Source organism: Protomyctophum parallelum (assembly GCF_964188405.1).
Source record: "Protomyctophum parallelum genome assembly, chromosome: 16".
NCBI lineage: Eukaryota > Metazoa > Chordata > Actinopteri > Myctophiformes > Myctophidae > Protomyctophum > Protomyctophum parallelum.
In genome coordinates this window covers 43,765,034-43,787,749 of record NC_139711.1, presented here as the reverse complement: position 1 = coordinate 43,787,749, position 22,716 = coordinate 43,765,034, and the positions used below count along the sequence as shown (strand labels likewise).

Below are 22,716 nucleotides of genomic sequence, written 5' to 3'. Positions count from 1 at the left end.
GTCCCCTAATAGTTGGCCTTCTGCTGTAAAGCTCTCTCATTGTCTCTTCCTGCAAGATGTGTTTTTAAGCCTGTTAAAATAGCATAAAAATAAAGCATGATTTTAGGCTATTTTCAGTATAAGTCATAAGTCATTAACCAAGTGTAAAATGACTTATGGGACATCATTTATTTAAATTCAATCACATGACCACTAGGTGGAGACCTTGTCATACTTAGTCTACTTCATTGTAAAATTGAATTAAAAAAACAACATTTCGATGTTTATCACGTAGAGAGTGGAGAATAAATTATCTATCTATCTATCTATCTATCTATCTATCTATCTATCTATCTATCTATCTATCTATCTATCTATCTATCTATCTATCTATCTATCTATCTCTATCTATCTATCTATCTATCTATCTATCTATCTATCTATCTATCTATCTATCTATCTATCTATCTATCTATCTATGTATCTATCTATCTATCTATCTATCTATCTATCTATCTATCTATCTATCTATCTATCTATCTATCTATCTATCTATCTATCTATCTATCTATCTATCTATCTATCTATCTATCTATCTATCTATCTATCTATCTATCTATCTATCTATCTAAATATGTATCTAAATATCTATAGATAGATCTATCTCTCTTTCTCATATATATTTAATCATACATTTGAATATCCAATGCTGTAATAAATAGCTGAAAGTTTTCATAAATATAAAACATCTCATAGAACATCTCTCTCTCTCCTCTCTCTCTCTCTCTCTCTCTCTCTCTCTCTCTCTCTCTCTCTCTCTCTCTTAAAGCGGAGATGTGAAACGGTCACATCAGCAGCAGCACGAAGGATGGAACTGCTGCGGGATTAGAACACATCGGTAGGCTACGCGCACGCACACACACACACACACACACTGTCTCACGCACACTCACACGCTGTCTCACACACACACACACACACACACACACACACACACACACACACACACACACACACGCGCGCGCGCCGCACACACACGACTGAATTCATACTGCAGGGTCTGTATAGGCTCTCGCTGTCACCGCATGGACTGATCGACTGACCGTGAGTACACCTATATCATTATCGTGCATAAGAGTCTAGCTACACTGCGTCGCTTGACGAAAACAGGCAATAAGTGACGCTATATCCCTCCTGTTTATTATTATTATGCTCGCTTTACTGACCGTTATACTGCATGCGGTGTCTTTGCTAGTGTTATTGGTGGTGGTGATGACGATATACGCCGGCTATTAAATGCTGCGTCGACTGTTTCGGTTGGGTTTTTTTGGGACTATACATCTAATGCCAAAATAAGGCAATTATTATAAGCTGAAGATGATGGTATTTATATATAGGCTAGTAGTATAGTAGTTGTCTTGCTACTGTGGTTATAAATAACAGGGAATCTTTTATTTATAAGGAGTTGTTGTGGAGTGAGTTTCTGACTGACTGACTGACTGACTGCGTGATGTACTGTGTCCTCTAGCTATAATGCGTGTGCAGTGCTAGAAATACTCAAGTATTCAAAAGTAGGAGCTATGTTGTGGGTTTTTTTTTTAAAGAAAAGAAAAGCAGGTCCGACGGAGCATTGGTCCGATCGACAACTATACCTCAAACCCTCACCCTAACCCTAACCTCCCCAGGGGCAGACACCTAGACCTAACCCCAACCCTCTCCCGACCCCCAGCGCACCTCGATCGGACCATGCTCCGTCGGATCATAGTATGCCTCCCAATTTATGATATATTTGTGTATGCTTGGGTCCCAGTAGTCCTTTTCTAACGTATACAATGTTTGAAATGTGGGCGAGTGAAAGTCATACAAAACGTCTATGCTATATTTAGGCAGCCTACCCAGTAGGCCTGCTATAGTAGGCTACTCAAGTTGGCCTATAGGCTACCTTATACAAGTTATAGTTACTGTCCCACACTGAAAAAGTTATTGTGTAGTATATTAAAAATTAAAATACCACCACAATTGCCTACGTAACTTTTAATAATCTACAATCTATAATTCAGACCTCATATTCATGGGGTAGCCTATAGTTTTACTGCTTTGGTCATTTGGACAACTTGAGAGTCTCAGCCATACATTATAATGAGGTAAACTGGAAGGCTCCAAAACACACTCAATTTCTTTCACAGAGCAGTGTTTCTTGTATTCTTTGGAAATTTAGACATAGTTTTACTGTGGTTATGTTTAGGAATAAGGTTATAGGTTTAGACATAGTTTTACTGGGGTTACATTCAGGAATAAGGTTAGGTTTAGACTAGTTTTACTGGGGTTACGTTCAGGAGTAAGGTTATAGGTTTAGACATAGTTTTACTGGGGTTACGTTCAGGAATAAGGTTAGGTTTAGACATAGTTTTACTGAGGTTACGTTCAGGAATAAGGTTAGGTTTAGACATAGTTTTACTGGGGTTATGTTTAGGAATAAGGTTAGGTTTAGACATAGTTTTACTGGGGTTATGTTTAGGAATAAGGTTAGGTTTAGACATAGTTTTACTGGGGTTACGTTCAGGAATAAGGTTAGGTTTAGACTAGTTTTACTGGGGTTACGTTCAGGAATAAGGTTAGGTTAGACATAGTTTTACTGGGGTTACGTTCAGGAATAAGGTTAGGTTTAGACATAGTTTTACTGGGGTTACGTTCAGGAATAAGGTTAGGTTTAGATATAGTTTTACTGAGGTTACATTCAGGAATAAGGTTAGGTTTAGACATAGTTTTACTGGGGTTACGTTCAGGAATAAGGTTAGGTTTAGATATAGTTTTACTGGGGTTACGTTCAGGAATAAGGTTATGTTTAGACATAGTTTTACTGGGGTTACGTTCAGGAATAAGGTTAGGTTTAGACATAGTTTTACTGCGGGGTTATGTTTAGGAATAAGGTTAGGTTTAGACATAGTTTTACTGGGGTTATGTTCAGGAATAAGGTTAGGTTTAGACATAGTTTTACTGGGGTTACGTTCAGGAATAAGGTTAGGTTTAGACATAGTTTTACTGCGGGGTTATGTTTAGGAATAAGGTTAGGTTTAGACATAGTTTTACTGAGGTTACGTTCAGGAATAAGGTTATTATTTTACTGTGGTTATGTTTATGAATAAGGTTATAGGTTTAGACATAGTTTTACTGGGGTTATGTTTAGGAATAAGGTTAGGTTTAGACATAGTTTTACTGGGGTTACGTTCAGGAATAAGGTTAGGTTTAGACATAGTTTTACTGGGGTTATGTTTAGGAATAAGGTTAGGTTTAGACATAGTCTTACTGGGGTTACGTTCAGGAGTAAGGTTAGGTTTAGACATAGTTTTTCTGAGGTTAAGTTTAGGAATACCTGCAGGTGAATAGCGTCAGATTTCCCTCGGGGCGACTGTGTTTCGAGGCTTGCGTGTTGGTATTCATATAGAGAACACACTGGAGTAGCTTGGTCTTTATTTTATTAAGTTGCAGAGTATACACAACTGACCTGACTGCATCTTCCTCAGAGTCATGGATGACAGAGGTCAGAGGTCATAAGGGTGGCATTCAAGGCTGGGCCCAAAACACGTTGACCCCCTTTCAGGTTCCTGTATTCGTTACTGAGGTTAAAGGGTAAGACCGCTTTTTTTTTTTTTAGGTTTGGGTTGTGTAGTTACTTTGCCATGATGCAACTCCAAATGTGGACAAGAAATAAAACAATACTGATCCAGTGATTAGAAATTGATAATTCAAAATATGCTCCTCATTGACTTACATTGTAGCTAAAAGTCAAAGTCACTCTTTTAGTACGTAAACAAACACAAAGAAAGTTGATTCAGACAATATAGAGCATCACCAAAACTCATGTGGTTTTATCTTTTCATAAAAATGTTAGATTCCTGTTGATTTTACTATTTAAAGATCTGGATCCGGATCCACGGATCCAGTACGGGTTTTCTTCCCAATACAATGGACAAATCAACAGGTTACTGAGGTTACATTTAGGAATAAGGCTAGGTTTAGGCATAGTTTGGCTGAGGTTACGTTTAGGAATAAGGCTGGGTTTAGGCATAGTTTGGCTGAGGTTACGTTTAGGAATAAGGCTGGGTTTAGGCATAGTTTGGCTGAGGTTACGTTTAGGAATAAGGCTAGGTTTAGGCATAGTTTGGCTGAGGTTACGTTTAGGAATAAGGCTGGGTTTAGGCATAGTTTGGCTGAGGTTACGTTTAGGAATAAGGCTAGGTTTAGGCATAGTTTGGCTGAGGTTACGTTTAGGAATAAGGCTAGGTTTAGGCATAGTTTGGCTGAGGTTACGTTTAGGAATAAGGCTGGGTTTAGGCATAGTTTGGCTGAGGTTACGTTTAGGAATAAGGCTGGGTTTAGGCATAGTTTGGCTGAGGTTACGTTTAGGAATAAGGCTGGGTTTAGGCATAGTTTGGCTGAGGTTACGTTTAGGAATAAGGCTGGGTTTAGGCATAGTTTGGCTGAGGTTACGTTTAGGAATAACCCACTGAGCATTTTTGTAGTCTAAATACTGCTAAATGGCAACAACGTTGAATTAACCAGGCTAAATATAGACCGTTTATATAATTATAGACATTGAAATGATCTAATCTAATCTAAGCCTAGACCGCTATAAAAACTTTCATTTTTAGACTATTTTTACCCATTTTTAGCCATCTAAAAGCCGACAATTGCTCAGTGGGAAGGCTAGGTTTAGGCATAGTTTAGCTGAGGTTACGTTTAGGAATATATGGTTAGGTTTAGACATAGTTTCGCTGAGGTTAAGTTTAGGAATAAGGCTGGGTTGATAGTTGAGACATAGTTTTACTGAGATTAAGTTAGGTTAAGAGGACACTGACCCGTGGCGAGCGTGCTTCGGGACGAACGGACATTCTTGTACTCCATTCAAATACTCCCAGCAACAACCAGGGCACTGCTTTCAATTAGCCAATGGCAGATGGCGATCACCAGTAATAAGGTTAAGTGCCCTGTCCTGTTCCCGCAGCGGGCAGTCTCAGGAATGCATCAATCAATGCCAGTTTATAACACAATGCAGCAGCTGAATACATATGATATGATATGATATGATATGATATGATATGATATGATATGATATGATATGATATGATATAGTACTTTATTGTCAGTTCGCACTGACATTTGTCTTGCGGCCCAGCGGCCTTGTAAGCAACACATATACACACATTTGACATAACACAAAAACAGAAATAAAAATACAGTTACATACATAGAGACATAACATAAGGGCTCAGAGCAATGTCCACAGCTCAGTCTAGTCCTGGACAAAAGCCGGGTTAAGCCTCAAAGTCGACTGTTGGACAAAAGACTTCTTCAGTCTGACCTTATTGTATGCTGGAACACCATCTCTCCTTCTGAAGGCAGCAACCTATACTCTCCATACAAAACATGGCTATAGTATTAGAGGTGATATTCCTTGCTAACCTTAGGATGCTGTTAGCATACGTGGATCATTGATGTATAGAGCCTCTGTAGTGGTTGCCCAACAATCTTTGAACAAATGTTTAGTTGTTGCAGCATTTGTGACTTTTAAGGCTATACAGACAAATACCAGGTGGTACTACAGTAATGAAGAACACTCTGTAATAACAGAAGTGAAAAACAAAAGAAGAATCCATCTACTCCGTCTACATGACAGGTTATGACACAACAATACCATGACAGGTTATGACACAACAATACCTATCTGAATACATGACAGTTATGACACAACAATACCTATAGAACCCACACACTGTTGCAGCTTATAGAGAACCACACACTGTCTGCAGCTTATAGAGAACCACACACTGTCTGCAGCTTATAGAACCACACACTGTCTGCAGCTTATAGAACCACACACGTGGTCTGCAGCTTATAGAGAACCACACACTGTCTGCAGCTTATAGAGAAACCACACACTGTCTGCAGCTTATAGAGAACCACACACTGTCTGCAGCTTATAGAGAACCACACACTGTCTGCAGCTTATAGAGAACCACACACTGTCTGCAGCTTATAGAGAACCACACACTGTCTGCAGCTTATAGAACCACACACTGTCTGCAGCTTATAGAACCACACACTGTCTGCAGCTTATAGAACCACACTGTCTGCATCTTATAGAACCACACTGTCTGCATCTTATAGAACCACACAGTCTGCAGCTCATAGAACCACACACTTATAGGCATGAAAGTGATTAATCCATTTTGACCTGAGATCAGATTATAAAAATGTCTTCTACATCCTGACAGTTTTCTGAAAAGCTATCTTTCTGTCAGTCCTTCTTCGATTTTTCAAAAATAGCAGACCTACAAGCTCGTAGCGCGCCGCTATGAGGTCACAAGGAAAGCAGGTGGCAATTGGAGATTCACTGTGGTTTGTGCATTCTATGCTAGTCTCCATGTCTCTCTTTCTCTCTCTCTCTCTCTCTCTCTCTCTCTCTCTCTCTCTCTCTCTCTCTCTCTCTCTCTCTCTCTCTCTCTCTCTTCTCTCTCTCTCCTCATCTCTCATTGTCATTCATCTAATCAGGTTAGAGGTTTCACATTGTGGCCTCAGTGACACTGTGTGTGTGTGTGTGTGTGTGTGTGTGTGTGTGTGTGTGTGTGTGTGTGTGTGTGTGTGTGTGTGTGTGTGTGTGTGTGTGTGTGTGTAGTTGCTGTTGCATTTCAGTTTCAGGTCCATTATGTATTCAGCATTGAGCCACGGACCACCATTTGAGACCCAAGACTAAAATATCTGTTTGTTTTCGTTGGATAAGATTTGTCCACATATTACAATTCCATGCTGTATTGTGTTGGTATACCATTATAGGAGAGATAACAACAGGCAAACGTTGATCAAAATAACAATTCTTCTACATATACTCTAGTTGTGTGGACTTCTTGGAAATGTAAGTGAGGCAGATGTTTAACGGCTTTTGGGAGTGTAAACTTTATGTACTCACAGAGTTAAAGATCTTTAAGGGTCCAGGAGGTTACCAAGTCTCCATCATTCATTTAGCTGGGGACCACCGGGAACGCCCTCAAGGACCACTGGGTGTGTATATGTGACGGTGCATTTGATGAGCGAAGGGGGGGTTCGTCCAGGTGTGTGTGTGTGTGTGTGTGAAAGGGTTTGTCCAGGTCACAGTCAGCTGGGGGGGGGGGGGGGGGAGTTGCAGATCGGATGACCTTACTGTCATCAGACACCGGGGGCAGCGATGTCTGTCTGTCTGTCTGTCTGTCTGTCTGTCTGTCGCTTTAGTTATATTCTCTCTTCTATGCTCCTTTTGCATCTCTCTCTATCTAACACACACACACACACACACACACACACACACACACACACACACACACACACACACACACACACACACACACACACACACACACACATTTTTTCCCCCTCATCGTCTTTCTAAACACCGCCCACTCCCAGTGATGTCAGAGGGAGGGGGGTGGGGGGGGGTTGTGTAGAGGTCATGATATCGCTGAGTCACCCCCCTGTGTGTGTGAGTGTGTGTGTGTGTGTGTGTGTGTGTGTGTGTGTGTGTGTGTGTGTCAGTCTGTCAGTGTTATTTCAGTCCATCCATAAGCCAGTCTCATTGGAAAGAAAAACAAGTATACTTGAAGTATACATTCAGTGCAAAGTACTGAAATTTAGTACAATCTTGAGGTACTGTTACTCTACGTCAAGGGTTCTCAACCCGTGGGTCTCGACCCCCAGGGGGTCGCCAAATTATTTTGGGGGGGTCCCCAAATTATATATATTTTGTTGCAAGTGAATGGCTGGAAATGTAAATGAATAGTTTACATATAGTACACAGAGCACATGCTACACTTTCCTTAATTGATTTATATCTGGTTTCAGTATTTATTTATGATATAATATGTTGGGCGGGGAACCCCTTTTGGTGTTATGTTTGGCATTATGTTGTGCTTTAGCTATTGAAAAATAGCAGATCTACAAGCCCATAGCGCGCCACCGAGTGGCGCGCTATGAGCTTGTAGGTCTGTTATTTTTGAGAAATCGAAGAACGACTGACATAGAAACATATAGCTTTTCAGAAACTGTCAGGATTTAGAAGACATTTTTAGAATCTGATCTGAGGTCATTTTTGCAGTCAGTTTGTATTGGTGGTGGGGAGGGGGGGGGGGCGGGGTGGGGGGGTGGGGCGGGGGGTTCCCGAGACATGGCCAAAGCATTTTCGGGTCTCATCAGCACAGAAACGTTGAGAACCCCCTGAGTCTACGTGAGTCTTTCCATCGTGTGATACTTTGTAAATCTACTCCAGTACTATTATTTGGACAGTTTTATAGTTATTATAGTTATTAACTACAGGTTTCATTTCACACACACACTCCAGCTGTGAGGAAGGGGGGGGGGGGGTGTCTATCTGCAGAGAGTGATGCAATATTTCCAATCCCCAGTATACTTTTTACCCTCACTACATTTATTTGAGAACTTTAGATACTAGTTACTTTGTAGATTATTATTATTATTATTATTATTATTACAAAACATACATTAACCACTTCAGCAGTGCCCTAACATTTTAGGCCATTTGAAAATAACCGTTCTACAAGCTCAGCTTTATACATTTTATATCGGATGGTTTTCTTTGGCACTCTGTCCTTTAAGTAGAGTATTAAAAGTATGCCAATACTTTTGTACTTTTAACACTCTTTTAACTCATACCCTTGACTTGACACCGTGTGACAATCTGCAATGCTTTTATCAGAAAGCAGACTGACGTCTGTGTTCAATGATACCAGATACACCTTCTCTGACACTCATTCTGTTCTCCTTCCATGTCTGTTCCATTACACTTCTTTCATCATGTATAGTATCATGTCTATAGTATAGTATCATATCATGTCTGCAGTTCTTCCATCATGTATTAATAATAATAATAATAATACATTTATTTATATGGCGCCTTTCAGGTCACTCAAGGTCGCCTAACAAAACAGAAAAATACAAAACAATAAGCAAGTTTAAAATACAGCAAGTTTAAAAACACACAAAAGGCCTGCAGCAGACTCTACTCAAGGTGGGAGTAGGCTTGTCTGAAAGGTGAGTTTTGAGGTGGGATTGAAGGTGGGGAGTGAGTCCATGTTTCGGATGTCGGGGGGAAGGCTGTTCAGAGGCGAGGGGCAGAGCGGCTGAAAGCTCTACCCCCCATGGTGGACAAACGAGCTGGGGGAACAGTGAGTTGGTGGAGGAGGCAGACCTGAGTGACCGGGTGGGAGTGTTGATATGATGAGATCAGACAGGTAAGGGGGGGAGAGGTTATGGATGGCATTGAATGTGTTGAGGAGGATCTTGTAGTCTATGCGGTATTTGATGGGTAGCCAGTGGAGTTGGTGAAGAACGGGGGTGATGTGGGAGATGGCAGGGGTTTTGGTGATGATGCGGGCTGCAGCGTTCTGGACCAGTTGGATTTTATGGAGATGTATAGTATCATGTCTATAGTATAGTATCATATCATGTCTGTTCCATTGCAGTTCTTCCATCATGTATTGTATAGTATCATGTCTATAGTATAGTATCATATCATGTCTGTTCCATTGAAGGTCTTTCATCAGTATAGTATCATGTCTATAGTATAGTATCATATCATGTCTGCAGTTCTTTCATCATGTAGTAAACGCTGCATTCGTGGTCTATAGGAGAGGACAGTTGTTTTACAGATGGGTAGAAAGGGCAAGGGGCTGACGCCCCCTTTGATGTCTATGTGATCACGTCCCTGTCTCTCATATCAACGTCTGCTGCAGGTCACATCATGTGTCCACTACTGTCCACTACTGTCCACTACTGTCCACTACTGTTCACTACTGCAGGTTCAGTTTTTTAACCCCTTTTGACCTGGGAACGATTCTATAAATGTCTTCCAAATCCTGACAGTTTTCTGAAAAGCTATGTTTCTATGCCAGTGGTTCTTCGATATTTAAAAAATAGCTAAAGCATAGCATAATGCTTACACCAAAAGGGGTTCCCGCCTAAAATGGGTTAATTTAACCTTTATTTAAAGGTATATTCAGTGATTTCCCCCTTATTCAAATATCAGGGCCTTGGCAGGCCTTGGTTGGTGTGCGTGCTGTTGGCCTGTTGCGTGTCCAGCCCACTGTAGTGCGTGCTGTTGGCCTGTTGCATGTCCCCCCCCCCCCCCCCCCCCCCCCCCCCCACTGTAGTGTGTGCGAATCAAATCACCCAAATCACTGAATGCTCCTTTAACCAGTAAAAAAAAACCCACATTGAGCGTGTCAACGTCTCTTTTTACAATTGAGAACTGGCCAAAGCAAATCATGTTACTCAGCTCTGCCAGTAACAGCTAATACAGGACAACATTTAGGACAGACAAAATAACATTTGTAAAGCATATAAGTACCCACTGTAGGAAGGCAGGAAGCTCAAGGAAAGATCTAATAAAATGACCAAATAAAAACAAAATAACAACGTTTGCTACTAAACTAATTTAAGACTTAGAGCAACAACATTTCCTATATGTTGAAGCAGGAGCTATGTCTGCGAAATGGGTCCTCCATGGCAATCCTTTTAAAACTCACTATAGGGGAATCACAGAATTGTTATACGAGCTTAGCCACCATGATGGCAATTCTTTTTATGTAGGCTATATGATGTTTTTGTTCTTGCTTACTGTAAATCACTCTGGATTAATCTGTCATCTGTTCATCAAAACCTTCCGAGGTTGAGTGAGAGACCGACCGTGTTTCCACAGATCGTTTTGAATGGCTGTTTGTTTCCAGTAAAATGGATCCACCTTTCATGTTGAATTGAGGGATTATTTTATGTACAGAAGAGATGTATGTGTAGTACATCCCATATCGACTATACAAGATCCATCTCCATACATTCAAGGCCATTCATAACCCCCCCCCCCCCCCCCCATACCTGTCTGACCTTGTCCACGTCAACATTCCCACCCGGTCTCTTAAGGTCTGCCTCCTCCCTCACCCATAAGGTCCTCCCAGCCCGTCTCTCCACCATGGGGTCAATTAAGAGCCTTCAGCCGCTCTGCCCCTCACCTCTGGAACTCCCTCCCCCCCTGATATTAGAAACATGTCACCTCAAAACCCACCTGTTTATAGCCTGGCTAATAAGCCAGACTAATATCACAGTCGTGTGGTAGGCAATTTCTCAGCTGATTGGTGTCTGGCTTATTAGCCAGGCTAACCTGTTTAGGCATATGGCATATGGCTGACCTTTGTTTATTAGCCAGGCTAACCTGTCTAGGCATATGGCTGACCTTTGTTGTCTTCTGCTGCAAGCTGTGCCTTCGTTTTGTTTTGCTTTAAACTGTGTTTTTGTATTGACTGTTTTTAACGTGTACGGCGACCTTGAGTGCCCTGAAAGGCGCCTTATAAATAAAATATATAATATTATTATTATTATTATAGTAGATTGATGGAGTCAGAGCATGGGTATAGGCCTATTTGATGGTCTTTACGCATGGACAGTGCTTCGTTTTGAGCCACAGACGCATGGCAGGCTGGCTTGTTTGGGTGCATGTGTTTGTTCTGACGTACTAACCGCATTTAGTCTGTCATCCTATACCCGAAACCCAATCCCTTAAACCTACTGTATATCTCACAGGAATTACGTCTGGGTTTTCCAGGCTAACAAGCTCTGCTATTTTTGAAACAGACATTTAGAAGACATTTTGTAGAAGGTCAGGTCTAAATGGCTTATAGGCCTATAAGGCAATTCTTAAAAATGCCAAGGTTATATGCACCCCGGATTGTTTTGCAGCAGGAATTAAGGCATCTTAGTTGAAGCGCTGCAGGAGTGAAACATCCAGGGTGGAGCATGGTGGATAATGTTTAGTGAAACATCCAGGGTGGAGCATGGTGGATAATGTGTAGTGAAACATCCAGGGTGGAGCATGGTGGATAATGTGTAGTGAAACATCCAGGGTGGAGCATGGTGGATAATGTTTAGTGAAACATCCAGGGTGGAGCATGGTGGATAATGTGTAGTGAAACATCCAGGGTGGAGCATGGTGGATAATGTGTAGTGAAACATCCAGGGTGGAGCATGGTGGATAATGTTTAGTGAAACATCCAGGGTGGAGCATGGTGGATAATGTGTAGTGAAACATCCAGGGTGGAGCATGGTGGATAATGTTTAGTGAAACATCCAGGGTGGAGCATGGTGGATAATGTGTAGTGAAACATCCAGGGTGGAGCATGGTGGATAATGTTTAGTGAAACATCCAGGGTGGAGCATGGTGGATAATGTTTAGTGAAACATCCAGGGTGGAGCATGGTGGATAATGTTTAGTGAAACATCCAGGGTGGAGCATGGTGGATAATGTTTAGTGAAACATCCAGGGTGGAGCATGGTGGATAATGTCTAGTGAAACATCCAGGGTGGAGCATGGTGGATAATGTGTAGTGAAACATCCAGGGTGGAGCATGGTGGATAATGTTTAGTGAAACATCCAGGGTGGAGCATGGTGGATAATGTGTAGTGAAACATCCAGGGTGGAGCATGGTGGATAATGTTTAGTGAAACATCCAGGGTGGAGCATGGTGGATAATGTTTAGTGAAACATCCAGGGTGGAGCATGGTGGATAATGTTTAGTGAAACATCCAGGGTGGAGCATGGTGGATAATGTGTAGTGAAACATCCAGGGTGGAGCATGGTGGATAATGTTTAGTGAAACATCCAGGGTGGAGCATGGTGGATAATGTGTAGTGAAACATCCAGGGTGGAGCATGGTGGATAATGTGTAGTGAAACATCCAGGGTGGAGCATGGTGGATAATGTGTAGTGAAACATCCAGGGGGGAGCATGGTGGATAATGTGTAGTGAAACATCCAGGGTGGAGCATGGTGGATAATGTCTAGTGAAACATCCAGGGTGGAGCATGGTGGATAATGTTTAGTGAAACATCCAGGGTGGAGCATGGTGGATAATGTGTAGTGAAACATCCAGGGGGGAGCATGGTGGATAATGTTTAGTGAAACATCCAGGGTGGAGCATGGTGGATAATGTGTAGTGAAACATCCAGGGTGGAGCATGGTGGATAATGTTTCTCAGTCAGTTCTCACCAGCAGCAGGCAGCAGCAGCAGGCTCCCACCGGGGACACGATAAAGTAGCACACTGTGACTACTGACACAGGAGTTTAGCAGCACTCTTATGTATACACTTACACTGTGCATGCGTGTGCGTTTCTGTGCGTGCGTGTACGTGCGTGCACGTGTGCATGCAGTATGTGACCTCCTTTGCTCTGGAAAGCAACAGGAAATGAATCTAAATTCAAACCATAAAACGGAGCCTTTCTTAACTCAAAACAACAGCAAAATCAGTTCTCTGTACTCAAGTATGTAGTGGAGGAAGTGAGTTAGTTTCCAGCCACTTCCTGGCACACAAATGCATCCTCATATAGTGGACAATAAAAAAGGTTGATGGACAGACATAGCTTTTAGTTTTTGAGTGGTGCAACCACTCCCTTACGGAGCTATGTGGGTGGCTGGGTGGGTGGCTGGGTGGCTGGGTATATGAGCACGAAAACAGCATGGTTGTTTTTCAACACCTGTGCGCAACACACACGCACACACAAACACGCACGCACGTATTAACTGTATATATGACGCTTTCGGGTGTGCCAGTACAGTACCGGGCCGGTACCCTGGGTGCGTTCCTGTGGGTCTGGACCCCCCCCCCGGGAACCCCCACACGGAATTGCACCACTCACTTCACACGGGTGTGATTTTACAGCTGTTTTCCTCCCCAATATGTCATTTGATTGTTCCCTCCCCACAAAACATGTACTGTACGTCAGTCCGGGGACCCCCAGGGGTCCTTGAGGGAGTTCCAGGGGGTCCCCAGCTAAATGATAGTTAGGACCCAAATGGACCCTTATGGGTCTGTAACTCTGAGAGTGTACAAATGGAACCAATGTCCAAGGTCCTATTGTACACTCTCAGAGTTACATTAAGATTGATTTTACAATATGTATTGGGGGTCCCAGAGATAGAAATGCCATTAAATACTGGGGCCCTAGAGCCTTATAAATATTCTCTTATGGAGGGGCATTTATTTTCAAATGGGGGTCTGCGGGCTAATGAGGGTCATTTTGGCGTTCCTTGACATGAAAAGGTTTGTGAACCACTGCGGTGTACTTGTACCTTCTGACACACTGGCCAGTGAGGAGGACCCCCGACCGGGAGGAGAACCCTCCCTCCCTCCCCCCTCCCTCCCCTACCCCTCCCTCCCCCCCGCCCTACCCCTCCCTCTGGCTGACAGGACAGGGTGCCTGCCTGTCCCCCTCCCCGCCTGGCGTCCCTCCCTCCAACACAGGCCACATAGTGTCCATATAATATACGCTCGACAAAGCCGGAATGGATTCAGAAAAATATGGGTGAGCAAATCCTCAAATAAATAGGACACTCCGAGCCCCGGCCTCTATAGAATATAGTCAGGAGATACTCCTCACCCCGGCCTCTATGGAATATAGTCAGGAGATACTCCTCACCCCGGCCTCTATGGAATATAGTCAGGAGATACTCCGAGCCCCGGCCTCTATGGAATATAGTCAGGAGATACTCCGAGCCCCGGCCTCTATAGAATATAGTCAGGAGATACTCCGAGCCCCGGCCTCTATGGAATATAGTAAGGAGATACTCCGAGCCCCGGCCTCTATAGAATATAGTCAGGAGATACTCCAAGCCCCGGCCTCTATGGAATATAGTCAGGAGATACTCCTCACCCCGGCCTCTATGGAATATAGTCAGGAGATACTCCTCACCCCGGCCTCTATAGAATATAGTCAGGAGATACTCCGAGCCCCGGCCTCTATAGAATATAGTCAGGAGATATTTTTGGAACTGGAGGTGAGATCTCACACCAAGTGTCTGGCAGCCGGTGTACCCGTCAAATCGACGGTTCTGGAGAACTCTGGGCGTCGTGGGTTTGTCTATGGTTATGGTCTGAGTCATCGTGACATGCCTATTGTATGGTGTTTTTTATGGTTATGTCTAACAGAGTGACATGGCCGTCGGCTGGCCCATAAGTCAATTTCATAATATATTTTCTATCCCACGATTTTGTAACCCATTTTTCACCCCTGTGTCAATCATCTAATGTGATCCTGGGCTTTACACACCCTCCGCCAACCTAGTCCCCATATATGGGGGACAAGGGGAGAGCAACGGACTTGAACTGCATGCTTCTGGTGTAACTGGCAGCAAGTGTGATTTTTGACCCGCAGCACGTGTGATTTTTAACCCGCAGCACGGGTGACTCTTAACCCATTCTGAACGGGCACCCATTTTGGTGTTGGCATCATGTCGTGCTTTACCTATTGAAAAATAGCAGATCTACAAGCTCATATCGCGCCACCGAGTGGCGCGATACGAGCTTGTAGGTCTGCTATTTTTGAAAAAAATCGAAGAACGACTGACATTTTTAGAATCTGATCTCAGGTCAGAATGGGTTAATCAGACCAGTGTGTGTCCAGTGGAAACCTCGTATGAATCTGATCTCAGGTCAGAATGGGTTAACTGGCAACGCAGGTCTGACTCATCGGCAGTTGCTTTGACTTTACAGAAAGAAAAAAAAAGAACAAGCCAAAAGTGGCTCACAATGAGCATACGTGGCAACCCGGCAGGCTGCTCTGAGACGCTGTCCAAACACAGCGTGTGATTGTTTGTCTTGCCGGTGCGTCTCCATGGCAACGCCCTCCGTTTACATCACTGGACACGTTGGTTCTGCTGCACGGAGGGGACGTCAGGCCAGAGACTGGACATCAATTTTATGCACTGTCGGTTCAGCAAAGCCTCTATGAAAACTCCTGTGTGTGTGTGTGTGTGCTCGCGTGTGTGTGTGTGTGTGTGTACATGCGTGTGCGTGCGCGTGCGTGCGTCGAGTGCGTGTATCCCATGCGTGATTCTAATCTACGTCCGAGCATAGACATAGTAACGCCCCGCCTGCCTCTGATTGGCCTACCGACACTGCCGGCCTATGCAGACTTTCCTCTTAAGTTGTAGTTGTAACTTGTACTTTTTTTTTTGTAGAAGAGGCAAACTAAAGAGAATCCCCCTGCTAGCATGGAGCTAGTAGCATTAAGCTATAGCTTAACCCGATGCAAACACAGACTACATTCAGTATGCATGCACTCACATACACAATACGCACGCACGCACGCACACACGCCCTCTCCGAGAGGACCCCTTTCCTTATCAGAGTTGCCCTCCCTCTCTTATCAGCACCCATTGACACCCAGTAGCATCTCTCTCTCTCTCACACACACACACACACACACACACACACACACACACACACACACACACACACACACACACACACACACACACACACACACACACACACACACACACACACTTACTTATCAGTAGCATATGTCCCTCAGTCCTGTCCTGTTCAGACTCAGAGACATACTGTACTGTAACTGTACTGAATATCAGAAACGTGTTTGTTGATGACCTAAAAGTAGCAAAACTAGCCAATCTACAAGCTCAGGAGGGGTGGGGGGTGGGGGGGGGCTTTATAAATATTTAATAAATTAAAAGTATTATCATGCATTTATAACTACGTCTAAATAAGTACATTGGATTAAGGATTGTACAGATAATCTACTGTTCTTGGTTTACTTATGATGCTTGATGGACTACAGTACTTCTACTCTACTGTATGCTTTTTATGTGTTGTTCTTGCTTACTTAAAATCACTCTGGATTAACTCATTTTGGCCTGACATCGAAATTTTTAAAATGTCTTATAAATCATGACAGTTTTCTGAAATAGGCTCAATATTTCATGACAAGGACCCCGAAAATGATATGTATTTGGCCACTGACCCCCATCTGAAAATATGTTGTTCCAGTAATTTACAGGACATAGTAAATTACTATGAACACACAAATTCACTGTTTCTGAATTCACATACATTAAAGTTTTTTGATTTAGTTGATTTTAAAACAGCTCAACTATTATTTAAAGCAAGACATAATCTGCTTCCTGGAAATATCCAAAAAAGGTTTGGGGATAGGGATGGGAGGTATGAGCTGAGAGGGAAACTAAACTTTAAACAAATAAGTGTTGGAACTATACCTTGAAGAGCATGTGTGTTTCTGTTCATGGAGTTAAGCTGTGGAACAGCTTGTCTGAGCCCATAAAGCAAAGCAACAACCTAAAACAATTTAAAAAGAGGCTCAAACTGAAATTATTGTATAATTATAACCTGGAATGAGTGGGGAGCTGAGCCATGTTATGCTATGTAGTGTTGGACTAAAGTATAACAGCTTTGTCTGTTTTTGTCTTTTTTCTCGTTGTCTGTTTTCTGTTTTTGTTTTTTGTTTGTTTAATTTTCTTTTCTTCTTCTATAAATGTCATTTGTTAGTTTTATTTATATATGTTGATTGTGATGCATATCTTCAACAGTATTTTGGAATACGTTGAGATAAGGATAGGCACTAATAAGCTTTAAGCTTCTGCCTATGCCTTTTCCATCACCTAAAAAGAAAAAGTTAACTGTTTTTGTGTAATGTCTCCCTCTGAAAGATCAAAATAAACTATTCATTCATAACCCCCCAGAAGCAAAGATTTGAGTTAAAAACATTCTCTCTGAAAGAATATATTCAAAGATTTACACCACATTTTCACGATTGTTCAAAAATATAGAGGCCTACAAGCTTGTAGCGTGGTACTCGGAGCTGCGCTATGAGCTTGTAGGTCTGCTATTTTTCAATAGCTAAAGTATAACATAACGCTTAAAACCTGCATGTGTTTCTATGTCAGTGGTGCTCAAACTTTTTCATGTCAAGGACCCCCAGAATTATCTGTATTTGACCGCCGACCCCCATCTTAAAATATGATGTTCCAGGGACCCCCCCATGCAGAATCAACGATTTGAGTTAAAAACGTTCGCTCTGAAAGAATATATATTCAAAGATTTGCGCCACATTTTCACGATTTTTCAAAAATAGCAGACATACAAGCTATGAGCTTGTAGATCTGCTATTTTTCAACAGCTAAAGCATAACATAATGCTTAAAACACCAAAAGGCGTTTGTGGAAAAAACACAAAAAGTTAGAATATGGAAGATGAGAGGTTTCTAAACGTTCTACTTGACAGTGACGATATGACTAGCCTACCGTAGAGCAAAACACCAAAATGGTAAATGGTGCATTTATAAAGTGCTTTTATCCAAGGTGCTTTACATATAGATTGTGCATTACAGTACATTCACACATTCACACACCGATTAAACCGAGGAAACCATGCACGGCACCAACCTGCTCATCGGGACAGTGGCGTGCACAGACATTTAGAGGGGCAGGTGCTCAAGTGTAAAAGGGCACCTTGTGCAGCGCGTGGAACCGGCAAGTTGCCTAATAGTGTGATATTTATAGATTTTGAGGCATATATAATATTAGAATTTTTTATCAAGAATTGATCAATGTAACCATGGTCCACATACTGTACACTGTAAGGGCACATTGCTGTCCAGAGGGCAAGGGCAGGTGGTGCTCTAGCACCCCTAGTGTCTATCTGTGCACGCCACTGCATCAGGAGCAATTAGGGGTTCAGAGTCTTGCTCAAGGACACTTGGACACCAACTCATGGGGGAGCCCACAGGGATCGAACCGGCCACTCTACCGCTGATCCACTGCCGCCCTGCATGCCCCAGCAAACCCACCACATGTAACACCATGGGTTAATTATACCTCACTGTAGTTAAAGGCTTCTGAAATATTGATCTTGTGCATGTCACGTGCAGTACTGAGGATGGTTGTGGGTTCATGTATTCATTTATTGATATACTGCTGCGTAAACACAACTTACTGTCAGTGGGGGACTCTCATTTATATTATTTATCTGTTATAGGCCTACTTATGATTTTCACTCACACTACGTTGCTAGCTAGGCCCTCGAGAATTAAGTGACGGGTTATCACGACCATAATTAATAAAGCGCAGTATATGCCCATTCATGGGCATGGTGATGTGTCCATATATGGAGATATCTGTCAGTCTTCGTCCATTTTATTCCAATATATGGAGATCCCTGATGTCATCAGTATGTGCCCATACATACATGGACAAAAGGTCGCACCCTTTTGGGGGGCACCCTTTTATGCCCATATATGGAGCTGACTGATACGTTTGTTTGAGTGCCTGATGTCATGACAACACATTGAGGTTAGACAACATCTACATATCCGTGTAGCCAACAGCAGGTCTCTGTGTAACCAAAACTTTCAGCTGACCCTGAAAGACCCTCGACCAGCTCTCACCAGGAGAGAAAGAGAGAGTCCAGCAGCTTGTGTGCTAAACCAGGACATTAAGGCCTTATATGACCCAGACACCTCTGTGCTAAACCAGGCCATTATAAGGCCTTATACAACCCAGACACCTCTGTACTAAACCAGGCCATTATAAGGCCTTATACGACCCAGACACCTCTGTGCTAAACCAGGCCATTATAAGGCCTTATACGACCCAGACACCTCTGTGCTAAACCAGGACATTAAGGCCTTATACGACCCAGACACCTCTGTGCTAAACCAGGACATTAAGGCCTTATACGACCCAGACACCTCTGTGCTAAACCAGGACATTATAAGGCCTTATACGACCCAGACATCTCTGTGCTAAACCAGGACATTAAGGCCTTATACGACCCAGACACCTCTGTGCTAAACCAGGACATTATAAGGCCTTACGACCCAGACGCCTCTGTGCTAAACCAGGACATTAAGGCCTTACGACCCAGACACCTCTGTGCTAAACCAGGACATTAAGGCCTTACGACCCAGACACCTCTGTACTAAACCAGGACATTATAAGGCCTTACGACCCAGACACCTCTGTGCTAAACCAGGACATTTTAAGGCCTTATACGACCCAGACACCTCTGTGCTAAACCAGGACATTAAGGCCATACGATCCAGACACCTCTGTACTAAACCAGGACATTAAGGCCTTACGATCCAGACACCTCTGTGCTAAACCAGGACATTATAAGGCCTTACGACCCAGACACCTCTGTGCTAAACCAGGCCATTATAAGGCCTTATACGACCCAGACACCTCTGTGCTAAACCAGGACATTATAAGGCCTTACGACCCAGACACCTCTGTGCTAAACCAGGCCATTATAAGGCCTTATACGACCCAGACACCTCTGTGCTAAACCAGGACATTAAGGCCTTACGACCCAGACACCTCTGTGCTAAACCAGGACATTAAGGCCTTATACGACCCAGACACCTCTGTGCTAAACCAGGCCATTTTAAGGCCTTATACGACCCAGACACACTGGACTACAGGGCTCTTTAGATAAACCTTCTTCATCAGCAGGATTGGCATCTCGCTTCAGTTCTTATCGGACTAAACTTAGACCTCAAGCCCTTTCCTCCTCATGGTAATATTTCATGCTCTGTGTTTTGTCAATAATGAAGAGTTGAGTCCATAGTTTATCCTGACGCCCTCCCTGCAGAAGTCCCAACTCTGACGAATTGGTTACATTTGCATACTGTAAGAATTAAAGAAGGGGGAGGGGGGGGGGGGGGGGTCCTTCATTCCCCTCATTCAGGGGCCCACTTGTAATACCTTCACGGCCCACCAGTGGTCCCCGGCCCACAGGTTGAGAACCATTGACCTACAGCATGACAGCATACTACTGTTGGCGGGATCAATAACGGTCTTCTCTCTCTCTCTCTCTCTCCCTCAGCCTCCTCCCCTCCCCACCACCACCACCACCACCACCACCATGACAGACCTGGACGCGGGGGCGGTGGGGGAGCCCCCTCCCCCCTACATGATCTTCGTGGTGGTCTTCCTGTTCTTCGTCACGGGCCTGCTGGGCTTCCTGGTGTGTCACCTGCTGAAGAAGAACGGCTACCGCTGTCGCACGGCCGGCATGGACGACGACGAGGAGCTGGACGACAAGAAGCAGGCTCTGAACACCGTGGAGGGTGAGTAGGGCTCTGAGCACCGTGGAGGGTGAGTTGGCTCTGAACACCATGGAGGGTGAGTTGGGCTGGTGGTGACTGTCAGGGTCTGAACACCGTGGAGGGTGAGTAGGGCTCTGAGCACCGTGGAGGGTGAGTTGGGCTGGTGGTGACCATCAGGGTCAGTGTGTTGTTGGTGCTGTTAGTGTTGTTTTTGGCAGCACATTTCTATTTTATTTCTAGTCGTGACAAACCAAAGCCTACACGGGTTGTGCAGACGACGCGCTGTGATTGGCCAGTCGCTGTGATTGACAGCCTAAACCTAACCCTAACCCTAACCTCATTAAAACTATACCTAACCCTAACCTTAACCTCAGTAAAACTATACCTAACCCTAACCCTAAGTGACCGAGTGGCGCGCTATGAGCTTGTAGGTCTGTTATTTTTGAAAAATCAACTGACATAGAAACACAGCTTTTTCAGAAAACTGTCAGGGTGTAGAAGACATTTTTAGAATCTGATCTCAGGTCAAAATGGGTTAATGCGTTTTTGATTGATTGAAATATTTATTAACAGTTTGTAGAATTTACAGTAAATTTTAAGCACAAACTCAATACAAAGACTGTCAACTGTGAGTGGACGACCCAATTAAGCATTACACTTGTTTACAACAGGGTCCACATTGTTCAATTCATCAAAACATTTAAAGACATACAGACATTTAGAGACATACAAATAGACATTTCTATGTAGCTAAAGTACAGAACAGGAATTCATCATATGGGAAGCAAAAAAGGGAAAAGATACAATATACAGTGAGGGAAAATGGGGGGGGGGGGTGGGGGGGATTCAGATTTTACAGAGGCCAGTTTCGAATTGCAGCCATCCGTAGGTGCCCTTTGAGAGCGGTTTCGTTACTGTAACTTTAATGGGTTACTGTAAGTCCCATTCATACGACCCATGGACAGACTCACACATGGACCAAAGCGAGGCGGCTTCCCCGTCCGGTGATGTAACTGATCTGATGCTATAGGCGTGGCGCTCCGTCTCCCCGGGGGCGACAGCGCATTGTGGCGAGGATACGTTCCCACGTTCCTGGGGCTGATACAGAGCGACCTACTTATGGGGTCAGTTTGTCTGAGGTTAGGGTTTGGCTTCTTTATGCTGCGCACCATCGGACCAATGGTCGCCTACCTCAGAATAATAGGTGGACCGATGACACAGCACGGTTGCATTAGTAGCCTAAGTAGGGAGTCGTATAGTAGTCAAGCTCTGAGATGACTGGATAAGCAGAGCCATCCCGTAGAAGAGTTACGATACAGAGGGGGCAGAAACCCAGCGCTCGAGCGCTGTTCATGCAGCCTGAACTGAGACAAGCTGGAGTTGGAAATACATTGTTTTCAACGAGGGCGGCGCAAATAAGAGCTATTTTAAGCATGTGTGCAACATGACAACTGTTTTAAAGTGTTGTACAGTAACAACTAAAGTCTCTGTAATGTTTATGTTGTACTATTACTACAAAACAATCTAAAAGGGATTTAATGTCATTAAAACTGGGCTGTTGCCTGAGTCCAATGCATTTCTGCCTACTTCCGGTCCAGGACTTGTCCCAGTTGGTTGTCCCCCATTCTCAATAGACGTCTATATGTAGGAGAGCCGCCATTGGACTGAAGCCCCATGAAAGAACACAGTTTGCGTAACTCTGTCTACGGCTCTGCGGATAAGGGGCTGAGCTGACTCCTGGGTGAGGAAGGGTCTGTCTGATTGGCTGACTCCTGGGTGAGGAAG

General features: G+C 43.6%; 1 protein-coding gene across 1 annotated transcript in view; it reads left to right on the top strand.

Moving 5' to 3' along the window:
• Positions 1-839: 839 nt before the first annotated feature.
• The window catches only part of rell2 (RELT like 2), a gene marked incomplete at its 3' end in the record, with an annotated part of 35,270 nt that continues 13,393 nt past the window's right edge, over positions 840-22,716 (top strand). Inside the window, exons 1-2 of the mRNA XM_083786374.1 lie at positions 840-877; positions 20,709-20,952. Of these exons, the coding sequence (XP_083642500.1) occupies positions 20,748-20,952 (205 nt within the window). The remainder of the gene's footprint in view (positions 878-20,708; positions 20,953-22,716) is intronic.